This window comes from Nelusetta ayraudi, unplaced genomic scaffold, assembly GCF_046127955.1.
Source record: "Nelusetta ayraudi isolate G7.1 ecotype Tasmania unplaced genomic scaffold, CSIRO-AGI_Nayr_v1 ptg000011l, whole genome shotgun sequence".
NCBI classification, from domain to species: Eukaryota; Metazoa; Chordata; class Actinopteri; order Tetraodontiformes; family Monacanthidae; genus Nelusetta; species Nelusetta ayraudi.
Genome location: NW_027466061.1, coordinates 3,496,351 through 3,508,537, shown reverse-complemented (window position 1 = coordinate 3,508,537; position 12,187 = coordinate 3,496,351). Strand labels below are relative to the sequence as shown.

General features: G+C 41.2%; 1 protein-coding gene across 3 annotated transcripts in view; it reads left to right on the top strand.

Moving 5' to 3' along the window:
• Positions 1-974: 974 nt before the first annotated feature.
• cblb (Cbl proto-oncogene B, E3 ubiquitin protein ligase) overlaps positions 975-12,187 on the top strand; it is a 44,167-nt gene continuing 32,954 nt past the window's right edge. The window contains exons 1-3 of one of the 3 annotated variants that reach the window (XM_076020085.1): positions 975-1,373; positions 2,019-2,196; positions 2,951-3,201. In XM_076020085.1, coding sequence (XP_075876200.1) covers positions 2,029-2,196; positions 2,951-3,201 — 419 coding nt within the window. In that variant the 5' untranslated portion in view covers positions 975-1,373; positions 2,019-2,028. Of the gene's footprint in view, positions 1,374-2,018; positions 2,197-2,950; positions 3,202-8,315; positions 8,337-12,187 lie in introns of those variants that run through there. The other 2 variants (XM_076020084.1, XM_076020086.1) reach the window with 2 other exon arrangements.

Genomic DNA, 12,187 nt, shown 5'->3' with positions numbered 1-12,187 from the left:
ATATGTTGTTATTCTAATTCACAAAAGCTCTAAGGGCATGTCTGTATTAGGCGTCACTTGTTGAAATTATTGCCCGACCGAAAGGCTGTAAAAACAACTGTACATTTTTCCAACACCCACACTGCTCCTTGTGTCACTTCCGGCACAACAGTACTTTTTTGTTCAGCCTGAAAAAGGAGTCGCATGAATTCATATGGGAGCGGCCCCTCTTCTCTCACTAACATTTGACGCTGCATCAAGTAACCAAGACGAAGCATGAATACATGAACGTCGGTCAGGCTACCACCAAAATAAAAGCTGACCTGTCAACGTCCTTGATTCTGATAATAAGCGAACACTAGCAGTAAACTGCTAACATTTGTATGCTCAGGTGTCTAACCAAATCAAATAATGAAGACAGTTGACGCTTTCGCAGTGACTTTGTTTTGCTATTACAACGGTGTTCTCGCGAGAGTGTGTACGACCCTCAAGTTAGTTGTCCGCCACGAAGTCGGGCTTCTTGTTTTAGTGACCATTCTTTAAAAGTCTTTAACGGCATTGTCACGTGATGTTGAACTGCCATTTCAAACAAGACACTTGCACACTGCTCATTTGAGTACCGTTAAAATTATTCACACGAGTCGCCTTATCCCTCAAAGGAAACGTTTCAATCGACCCGCTGTCTTTATTGTTTAGACCGGAGGTCGATGGTCTGTTGACTTTAGCCCGTAAACTTGACGTCAGTCACATCTATGCGAGCGTAGTTTGAGAGCACCAATGAGTGTCTGTTCGCATCTGTCATTGCGTTGGTCGGTTCCTGGAAAATATTGCTTCATACTCTCGTTGACCCTCCCACCGCGGGAACAGCTGCATCAATCGTGAAAGAAAGGGGCTGGTAGTGCGGAAGTTGTGGTCTTCTTTCACAATAAGGGATACACGTGACATTGGTGTAGTAGTGCGGACGCCGTACGACAGTTTAAGCTTTCGCAGTTAAGCAAAGCATTCACGTGGATGATTGTTTGTAATAAATTAAAACGACGCAAAGATGTATGTGGCCAAAGTACTTGTTTGTCGATATTTGCTTTACTTTGAAATGCGCCTTGACACGCAGTAGCGCGCTGTAGGAGCTAGCTTGATGCTGGTGTCGTTGTACAAAACATAGGGCACAGACCTCCGCGCTTTGCGTTGACCAAAACTCCTCAGACAGCAAGTGGGGGACAGTGTCCTAAAAACGACCATGAAAATGGAGGAGTTCCTGTGAAGAAACGGGAATATAGACGCTGGATACTTTTGTTTATTTTTGCTCTGTGGACAACTGGGCACTGCGTGATCTTTGCGAGCTTCATGTGTACCGAGTTGAGCAGGGATCCCAGCAGACATTCCCTGGTGGATTGGTAAGTTAGTACTTTGTGCTAATTTGACTACAAGGGAAATCTTATTGTTAGAGTTTGTCTGGCACACCAATAGAAGTGTGTGTCCAAAGTGCAACCACAGGGAATGAAACACTCATATGCCGTTAAAATTCTGCATCATATCGCTATGTAAACAAACAATACACACAGCGAAACCACGTAGAAAGAGGTGAAAGCATTAGTGTAAACGCAGCACTATGATCAGGAGTCCACTGAATATTGATGACGGTTTTATTGTGCAATATCGTCACCAATCGTAAATATCGGAACATGACAAGTCTGAAAGCTGTCGAACGTCTATTCTTCAAACACAGAGGTTCGCCCACAATTGTAGTTAAGCACATCTTAGTGTTGGCTATCACTCCTATACCCTCCAAGTAAAACAGTTACCCTTCTAATGATAATCGACATAGCACATTTTCTGAGCATGATGAAATGTATGCAGTGTAAATTGTTTCCAATTAGTCAAACACAAAGAGACTGTGAGACTCTGAGATACATGCTGAACAATACTCAAGAGAGTTGACGGTAATTGGGTCAGTTGGGAGCCAAAAACTGATTTTCCTCATATTTCATTAGTTTATAAGCAGGAAGTTACTGACTACAACCGTCCCTGTCTCCCTTCAGTGTATAGGACATGGCAGCTGCTCTCAGTGGCCGGAACCCTGGTGGACGTGGACCAAACCGAAGTAAGGGTCGGATATTGGGCTTTATTGACGCCATCCAGGATGCTGTGGGGCCACCGAAACAAGCAGCTGCTGACCGGCGGACTGTGGAGAAAACCTGGAAACTCATGGACAAAGTTGTAAGTTTGGAGAGATGTTAGTAGTTAGCAAGTTTAAGTCGTGTTTGTTGTTGTGTTGGTTGAGTTATTGCTGATTGATTGCTGATGTTTTTTTAGTCTAATGGTGACCTGGGTTAATTCCAGAGCTTCTAAAGTTCCTTGTTGATGTGCTGGAACACATTTATCAAAACCTAGAAGCCTTGGTTTAGGTCAAATTTAAAGTTACAGCCCTTAGTTACTGTTGACCTCTGCTGGAGTTAGAGCATCAAGGCGAACCTCTGTCCATGCAAAACCCCACAAGCCTCCAAGTCCGATGCTCCATAATCAGTGCTGATGCTTGTTTTGCTGCTCAGTTGGTCTTTTCTAAGGACTCTAGTATTTCCTCCTCAGAGATGTTTATAGTTTTTACAGACTCTGTCATGGTCTTCTTTTTTTGCTTTCCTTCTTACTCATCATACGCACTACTTTCTTTTATGCTCTTTTTGCCCTCACCAATGATAACTAAGAATTGATAATTTATTCTTCTTATTCTACGCTGACATTTGAATTAGTTATTTTATTTCCTGTCAATATATCATTAATATTTGTTAAGGAAAATGTATCGTTTAAACCAAATTCACCCATATTTTTCCAGTATGCTGAATGACAACATTTCTCGTCACGTATGAAATCACCTCACTTTGAATAGAATTCACAATTCTTGTTGTAAATTCTCATTTTAACTTGATGTAGAAGCATCTCGATTGCTTTCATTGATAGATGTATTTTGCCACAGGTGCGCCTCTGCCAAAATCCCAGGCTGCAGTTGAAAAACAGTCCACCCTACATTCTGGATATCTTACCCGATGCCTACCAACATCTGCGCCTTATATTGGGCAAATATGAGGAGAATGAGAGACTTACACAACTTAGTGAGAATGAGTACTTTAAAATCTACATCGATAGCCTTATGAAGAAATCCAAGCGAGCCATCCGCCTTTTTAAAGAGGGAAAGGAGAGGATGTATGAGGAGCAGTCACAGGACAGGTAAGAACACTTTTTTTTTTTTTAATCAGAGAACGTTGTTGAGATGATTACTGCTGACAAAAGCAGGAGACAAAGGCCTCGCCTTTCTTGCTCTTTCAATTTGTTTCTTTATCTGTCTGCATATCATAAATATAATTTGTATATCAAAACATAATACATTGAGACTGTGATGGAAATTCATTTAGTGTGTTTGCGCCCATTGACTCAAATTTGACAATGAGGTTTTGATGTTTTTTACATTTCTTACATATGTTTTGAGTTATATCCCAAGAATTAGTGGTGCACTATAACTATAACTGCAGTTTCAACTTTTGAAGTCGTTTAACTCAAAATTATGCAAATTGCATTCAAAATATTTTTTTCCAGTCATGATGCAATTTGTTGCTTGTGCCGTAAGGTAGTAAAACGTGTGAAGGCGCTGCGTATATTGCAGAGTAGGAATAACAGCATCCACATGCACGCAAATGCTAATTGTTTTGGGCGACGCTGCCCAAAAATATGTAAGAAATAAAAGCGCAATGTAAAAATGTCCACTACAATTATTTCAAAATGGCTTTATATCAGTACAGCCCACAGAAACTCACACAGAAACTTCACAGAAATCGTGACTTCCTGACAATTACCAACATGTCGATGTAATAAAATATTCTATATAGTGTGTCTAATTCCCAGGTTCACAGAATTTGTCATCATAAACTCAGTGTCTTTCGGCTGCAGCAGACTCTGTACCCACCACTAGCTGTGTTTTTTGTTTTTTATTGATATTCAGGTTCACATCTCTCTGTCTTTGCACCAAACGATCAAAGTGTTAGCCTTTATGCCTGCTACATTTGCATGGAATGGAGGCGGTACATTCAGTGTCAATTTGATGTTTTTGTGGCTTTAAAAAGGACAACAACAATGACCTTTGTCTTTCGGTCCACACGTTAAGTAGCGCAGGAACGATCTTGTAACGAAGCGCACAATCTGACAAAGGTTTGATGTATTGTAGTCATGTTGATGATGTAAGCTTCCGTACGGGTGGCCTTCTGGAGGTTAAGCATACAGCCGATGCTGCAGGATGCCTGCTTTACTGCTGCCGCTGCCCTTTTAAAATAGTGTTCGACAGGAAGTCTCTGATATGGCTGTGTTCACTTCTCATTTACTGACAACCGCAGTTACAGAGGCTGGTTCTTGCACAGCTGTTTACAGCTTCTATGTAAGACTAAATCGGTATTTGGGGTTTAAATATATTTTTTAGTACTGTATGCATGTCTCTATATCTGACACCATCCAATAAACACATCTGTGCATCTAACCATCGGGCAGTAAGGCTTGAAAACAAGTAAGGAGACAACAGCCTTGTTCAGAAATGAAAGGAAACCCAAATAAAACTTTAGCTGTTCTCCAGCTATTTTTAACTGGCCTCTTACTGTGGCAGTTAGTTTGGTCACATTTCTCTTTGATCTCTCTCTGACTGTCCACCTGTACAAAAATAATTGTGTAGTGTTTCATGCCATTATGTTTTAACGTAAATATTAATCCAGCTTGTCTTATTTTTTTCTAATCTCACCATTATTGACCTTAGTTTACACTCTCTTACACACACACACACACTCACACTACAACTTTAAACAAAATTACATTTTTAAATACTAAACGACATGAACTGTTTCAGAGCCCTATCAAATACTAATAAAGACTTTTAATCTGAATCCTAATTTACCTACTTACTCTTGACCTTATTATCCCTTCTTCTGATTGAACTGGTGGGAAATAATCATCTAATGATCTTTTTTGTGATGACCGGCTCAGCTTTAATTGAACTGGCTGCTCACATATTTTTTAAAGGCCCCCACACAGTGAGCATAAGCGTCATTATTGCAGGAACAGTAAAACCAAAAGCTGCTTTCCGAAGGTTTTCACAACTCTGCCCCGGCATCATCCTGCTCTGTTGTGATACATTCCTGGATCTTAAGTAATGAGGGTTTTTTTTGTTTGTGTGTTTGTTTTTTAAAGACAAAGATGCAAAAAAAGAGACAGAGCCGTAAAGATTGATTTTTTTACCTGCCTACCTTTTACTTTGTCTTGATATTTCACTCTGTACTTAAGAATAGACATGTGCGTGTGCTTGCAGCTGAAGCCACATTTAGTCGTTGCGGAAACATAGCTTGTACACAAGGCTTACAAAACATGTATTACTGGCTCACAAAGAATGCTTACAGCTGCCGATTGGCCTAATGATTTTTCATGAAACTAGACGCTATGACAGCAAAAAGTTGTGAATAGGAGGCATTGAGTTGCTACCACTGAGTTTACTGGCAGTAAAAAAAATAAATAATAATAATAATCACTCCCCAAGTTTTTTTTTAAATGAGTTTATACATCCAGTCTAGTGACTCTTTACCATTTTAAATCATTTATATCCCAATGACATGTCAAACAGTTCATCTCTTTCACATGTCCAGCTAAAGTGTATGTGCGATGCAATAATGGATTTTGATAAATGTGTCTGTGATTCAACATTACATGGACTTATTTCAGATACGGCACTGCAATAAAGAAATAAACAAAAAAAAAAAAAGAAAAGAAAAAGTGCTTGAACAGTTTCTCTATGGCTAACTCGCCGATCCCAACAGTCTCGAGTGCGAGTTGTCTTGTGTAAAATGCAGAATTGCCGTTTGTCCCGTAAACATTGGGCACGTCTGCTTTGCTTAAATCGGCCCGCCGAGATTGCGAGGTGTAAGCCTGACTGACTCAGATTACAGAGAGGGAGAGGGGGAGTGGATGGTGAAGACGCAAAAGTGAAAGATGGAAGATTCAGAGAAGGAGAAGAACGCAGGGGTGCGTGTTCAGCAGCAAAAATAACGTGGCAGTCATTTTCTGGTTATCTGCCCGTAGCAGCCTACGCTGCTGCCTTTGCTTTCACTATATGCTCTGCAACACAATGTCTTACAGTAGCAAACGCTGTCATGCACAAACAGTGGACTGCTGTGTGTGCCGGGGGCGTCCACTTGCTGATTCGACTCACAGGAAGTTTTCCATTATTAAGTCAACCAAAATCTGCAACTTTTTTTTTTCATCACAATGAAATTAGTACTGCGCTTACACAATTTCCTCCTCAGTAATGACCTAAACACATTACGATCACTTAGTATTGCCTGAAGCATGGGATGTTGGAATAATGAGGCAGGATGAATGGGAACAAGTGAGTAGTAAAACTGAGTGACAGAGAAGTGCTGTGTTGAAACAATGCATTCAAAATGGCAAAGATTATGGGCCGCCCCACTTACCGTGGTATGGGTGCCTGGCTGCCACACTACAATTTTGAAACACCCCAATTCTGTGTTGGGTGTGTAAAGTAGAACGGAAAAAGAAAAAGGTTCTTATTTTTTTGTGGCGTTGCTAAAACGTGGTAGAGAAGAGCGTGAGCCTCAGCCTGAAAGGCTCCAGTGATTCTCAGGAGCACTTTCTGATTGCCATGTGCATAGCAGGGGGGGAAATCCCCTCGCTCTTTACATCCTGTTCATATATTTCCTCTCTGGTTAAGCTCTCAAAGAGTCACATCGCAGAGGTTTTTGATCTATCAGTGTGAACTCGCTGTTATTAATTGCCTTTCCGCCCCGAAGCTCCCGACCGCGCTCGGTCTCCAACATCTTTAACGCTTCCTTCAGAACACGCATTGCTGCTGCACTTTCAGCAAATTAGGAAACAGGAACAGTAAGAGAATAAATTAAATCTGAGGATCTGGCAGTTTTTAAGGAACACTCTTTAGGGCGTGATATGTCAAAGTAGAAAAATAAAACTGTCTTGCTTGGGGTTTTTGTGGGGGTAGAATGCACTGCTCCCCCCAGTCTCATACTTCAGGCACATTAAACCAACTCTGTTATGAGTTATGATCAACTTTATGAGGCATACTCACATACAGGTTAAAAAATAGGAAGTTGTTTAAACGTTTAACACCAACTAAGGTTGATTCAGTTTCTGGACGCTTCATAATGTGCTTTTTTAAAAAACAAATATATGCTGTAAAACGAAAACACTGCATAGTCATAGTTTGGCTCCTTGTTACAATAACATAAACACCATAACATCTATAAACATAGTGTAATATAAGTCCTGTTAAAACTCATGACAAGAATCTCATAGCTTATTGTTCAGTGACACTCTATGAGAAAACATGCATTTTCAACATGACAATGTTTCCATCTGATAAATATATACGGTCACCTGACAGCTACGAAAAATCTGTTATCACCTGAACATCAAATTGTATTCAGTTTCATGCACTGAATGACAAGATCGAAATACGGAAACCTTGTGGAAATATTATATTGTCGAGTTTGTGTTCCATGAACATGTCATTACAAAACGTTTTTCTCTGAGAGTGATTTGATTTAGGCATCGACCACTGCAGTTGGCCTTATTGCATTTACTTTGACTACAGCCATACAGGTTATCACGCTTCCGCTGTATTCCGCACACGTTGTCTCCTCGAATCGTTTCACCGGCTTCTCTCACTACCTTCACTTGACCGTGTGTTGTTGTCATTCTACTCCTCAGTTTTGTGGTTTAGTGACGTTTGTAGGCGGAGGGAGGGGTGGAGGGGCATTTTCATAAACAGGAAAAGTGTCCTTGAGCCAGTGATCTCGATTTCAAACTCACTTTGTCAGCCAGCTTCCTTCATAGGCCCAGCACGTGAGTGCCACAGATTCCCTTTCTTTCTGTCTTTCTTTTTTTAAGTTTCTATTTAACTACTTTTCGTCAAAATAATTTATCATCAGCTTTATTTAATTTTTGCTGGTAATTCTTGGAGCGCAAATCTCTTATTTGTATATTTCTTCTTAACATTCTGTACTTAGTTTTTCTATTCTCTTTTAATTTATCTAGGTTAATCTGGGACCTGAGTAGTCATTTCGTACTGTTGAGAAATGGTATGACAAATAAAGTTCCTAGAATCCTTGAATCCTTAGAATAGCAGCAGTTAGGTATAAGGTAAGCCTGTTGAACCTAAATAAAGTTTTCATTGTCTCTTCAATTGCCACAGTAATTGACTGTTAGTGCAAAACTGAAGTACTCGTGATTTTAAATGTCCTTTTGCTATAAACAGGGGTAGGGAGTGTCAGGAGACATTATTCTTGGAGTTGATTTAAAAGGCAAGTTTGTCATTTCATCACAAGTCCCCTGCCAATCTTCCATAACTAGAAGCCTCGACATGGAAGCATGAGAACTTACACTTGCTCTGATATCCCTTATCCCCACTATAGTCAGGATAATGAACATCAGACACCATCACTTGGTTCATGCATTTGATTCAAAAGCAGATGTGTCAGCTAGCACTGGAAAACCTTGAATAATATACAGGAATGAATTCACCCTTTTGTTCTGGGCTGTAACTGCTTGTTTGGGTTTTAGTAACCGCCAGTGGGAGGATGTCAAAAATCTAAGCTGTATCCATCTTTTTTTTTTAATTTTCTTTCTTTCTTTCAATCAGCCGCTCTCTGCGTGCGCTGTTTCCACTAACACTTAATATCCTGTGACAAAGATGCATCAAAGGGACAAATTCTCTTTGTGATCTCACACATGGTATCATATCTGTCCCCGGGGACTGAGATACCCATATGTGGCCTGCTGTTCCTTTGTGTCTGCCTGTCTGGCGCAGGTCTGTTTCACGCTCTTGATGAACAGCTGTGTTCGCCACCAAACCTTTCCTCAAGGCTGCACACTGTGTTAAGCCATCTGATGTCCATGTGCCACACCCTCCTTGGGTCTTCATTGTCCCGCTCCTCACATCTGACCATCTGATCCCCCATCCTGGAGCCTTTTCACATGCTGATCAGGACACGGATGTGGTAGGAATATTGATGAGGGACTGGAAGGACGAAGCAAAATTGCAGACAGCTGTTTACACAACCAGGAACTTTCTGTTCCAACTTCAAAATGTCACTGCAGTTTAATTGTGTTTGAACCTGGGGCTTTTGTTTACCACTTAAGAGCGACAGCTCTTTGCTTTTGTTGCTTCTTTTGCATTGGAATGCCCAACACGCATGTGTCAGGTATTTTAGCAGATTTTGAAAATTAGTCGGGGTGAAATTCTCATTTTGAATTATGATTGTTTATGGTGCACTTAAGGACAAACTGAAGTCCTGCCCTCTGCATGACAATTCAAGGAACTGTCATGAGATTGTGTTAATGTGAGTCAAAGAACGCTGAAGGGGAACTTTCCACGTACAGACAGAACCTCTCACAGTCAGACAAATCTTTTCCAAGATGAAAATTCTCCTCAGCAAAGGTAAAACCTGCAGCCGCAGCACAAACATGACATTGATAAAGCCGATCGCTGTGACTTCCATAACTCATGGCTGCGGCAGATCAATTCGATGCATGAGGTGGCGTTCGCTGAGGCCACCCCGAAAACGCACTGCTGCCCTTAAATTGACAACTGAAGGTTAGGTCAGATTGTCTTTTTCCAGAGTTTCCCAGTCAATCACTTAGCCTCCAGTGAAGTGATGACATAATTACAGCGCCACTACAGAAGTGCTTATTTGGTGGTGTGCCTGAGAGCTCTTTCCAGACTAAGTCGAGTGTTGCTGCCAAAACGGCAGCAGTGGCTTTAAAGCAGCTCTGTTATATTTAAGGCTTAATGCAGCCGAGGGAGAGTCGAATTCCATGTGATATATGTGTATAGCATATGCCGCTGACTGGACTCTTCCACCAACGATGTTAAGAGCAGTGTGACTCTGCACGTTGTGGCCGTGTGTGTCCGTTCTGCACTCTCTCATGACACGGGCCAGGAGCACATCTGAAGTGATTAGCGCAGCAGAGTGTTTTATAGCCGTCTCGACTAGCTCCGGCTTTAGCAGCTTCCTAAAGTGATTGTCTCTAAATCAGCAAGATTAAAAGTGCCCCACTTTTGCCAAGAAGGCGACTGTTTGAGATAAGACAATCTGAGCTCCCTTCCCCCCTGCAGCCCGGCTGCTCGCTCGCTCGCTCCTTCCTGGTTGTGAGCAACCCTGACTCATGAGGCAGAGACATGTTGGAGGAACGTGTTTGTTATTTTTGGTATCCATACCACCGTGGCCCAGTGTGGCGATTTTGTCCTTCGTACAAGTGTTTTCATCAAGAGTCAATCAAGAAGGAGTTTCCAGTTAACAATCAAGGAATCCTATAAATTCAATCAACTGACAATTTCTGACAATTCTTGGCGCAATTCCCAGGAACCAAGTATTTTTAGATGAGGCGTAACTGTAATGTAGTTTCTTTTTCTCAATTCAGTACACCAATAAAAGTACCTCAGTAGTGGTATGTAATTTACTATTGTGTTTTAGATAGAGTGGCACAAGTTGACGAGTTGAACTGAAAGGATCCAGTTATATTTATCTGCAGACACACAAATCTGAAGGTTCCTGTGTATCATCAGAGCTGCAATATCTGTTCAACAATGATAATGCAATAGATCTCTGGAAATAGCATATTTAATCCTCTGTTTAGAGCCTCCAACAAAAAGGCCTCTAGCATCCCGCTGAAGCCGAGGCTGTGTAACAGAGCTCCAAACGAACACTTGGCAGGAGGTGCTGTCACTAGCTAATGAGCGGTGTCATTGCCTTTTGTGATCATTGAATTGTCAGATCATACAGCTTCAGTTCCATACAGCATTGCGAGGGTTTTGGACCCCATAACACTGTAATGGTGCTTAGACATTTTCATATTTTATGGAGACTTTGACACAAATAGACACGATTGTCATTCTTCGAGTTACGAGTAGACCAGCTTACTGGCATTGACTACTGACAGATAGATACGGAAGGGATGTGGTCGAATTACTGAGCTGAAACGGCAGGAAGAGTTTCCTGTTGAAAATTCGACGCAGTCAACCCAGCAGCGCTCAAAATGCGAAAGAAGACCTTTCTGTCCCCAATTCAGTGCCCAGTTTGTAAACAACAAAAGCTCTGTTTCCAGCTCCCCTCGACTGCCATCACATATACCATGTATCATCAGACATTCTTCTCATATTTTATCGTCTGGCAGTAGGCAGCTACGGCTGAATGAACGTCGCATACTTGTTCTCACAAGTCAGTACGTCACAGTCTTTGAAGTGATGATGTCACACGGTCCCGCTGGAAAACTTGAGAGGCCCGCGTACCGAAATGACTAAGCCGAACGTCTGGCCATCTGGGGAGGAAGTCGAGAACAAGAGGAAGACCTCAAAACGCATCAGTCTGCAACCTGAGCATGGGGGAAGTGTGTGTGTGTGTGTGTGTGTGTGTAAGAGAGTGTGATGAGGGGTCTTTGTGAGCCTTACTCACTGCGCTCTGACTAAGGTTCGTCTCTGACACACGTTCCATGGAATGGATCTGGAGGAGTTTTCCCTCTCACATTTGATGAGCCCAAAGCCAAACATTTCACCATGGCCCGCATGACGTTTCCCGAAACTGCTGCGATGGGGCAAATGAATAATAATAATTACATTCTTCGTCAACTCACACCCACACGCAGACATTTTAGATATGCAAGACACTTTTTTTGTACTAGTTATTACTAATACAACGAGTGTTTGTAACGTAAACTTTTCCCGTGATGCAACTAGCTTAAGTGCAGGACTAATTTGAATTCACCACTGTTACATTTCTGAAAGCCCTCATAATTTACCCTCAACAAACAAACCCTATTGGTATTTAGTGTTCAGCCCTCTTGAGGTTATGATCTATTAACATCTGTATTTGGGAGACCTGTAAATTGATTGGAAACAGTCAGTTTCTGTCATGCATTCTTCAATTTATAGCCATATTACTTAGTATTGGTGAAGAAAAGACTAGCTTAATATCTTTGTGATTAATTCACATATGTTCTATTAATTATTAGTATTATTCTTCTTCTGCTGCATTATCCGCAATTAATTAGTTTCATTAATTATTGATATTAATGAAACTATTCAATTTTTGACTCGTAAAATTTCTGTAAGAAGATTACATCATAGCTCATAGGTGTGAACTGCTTTTTAGTCATA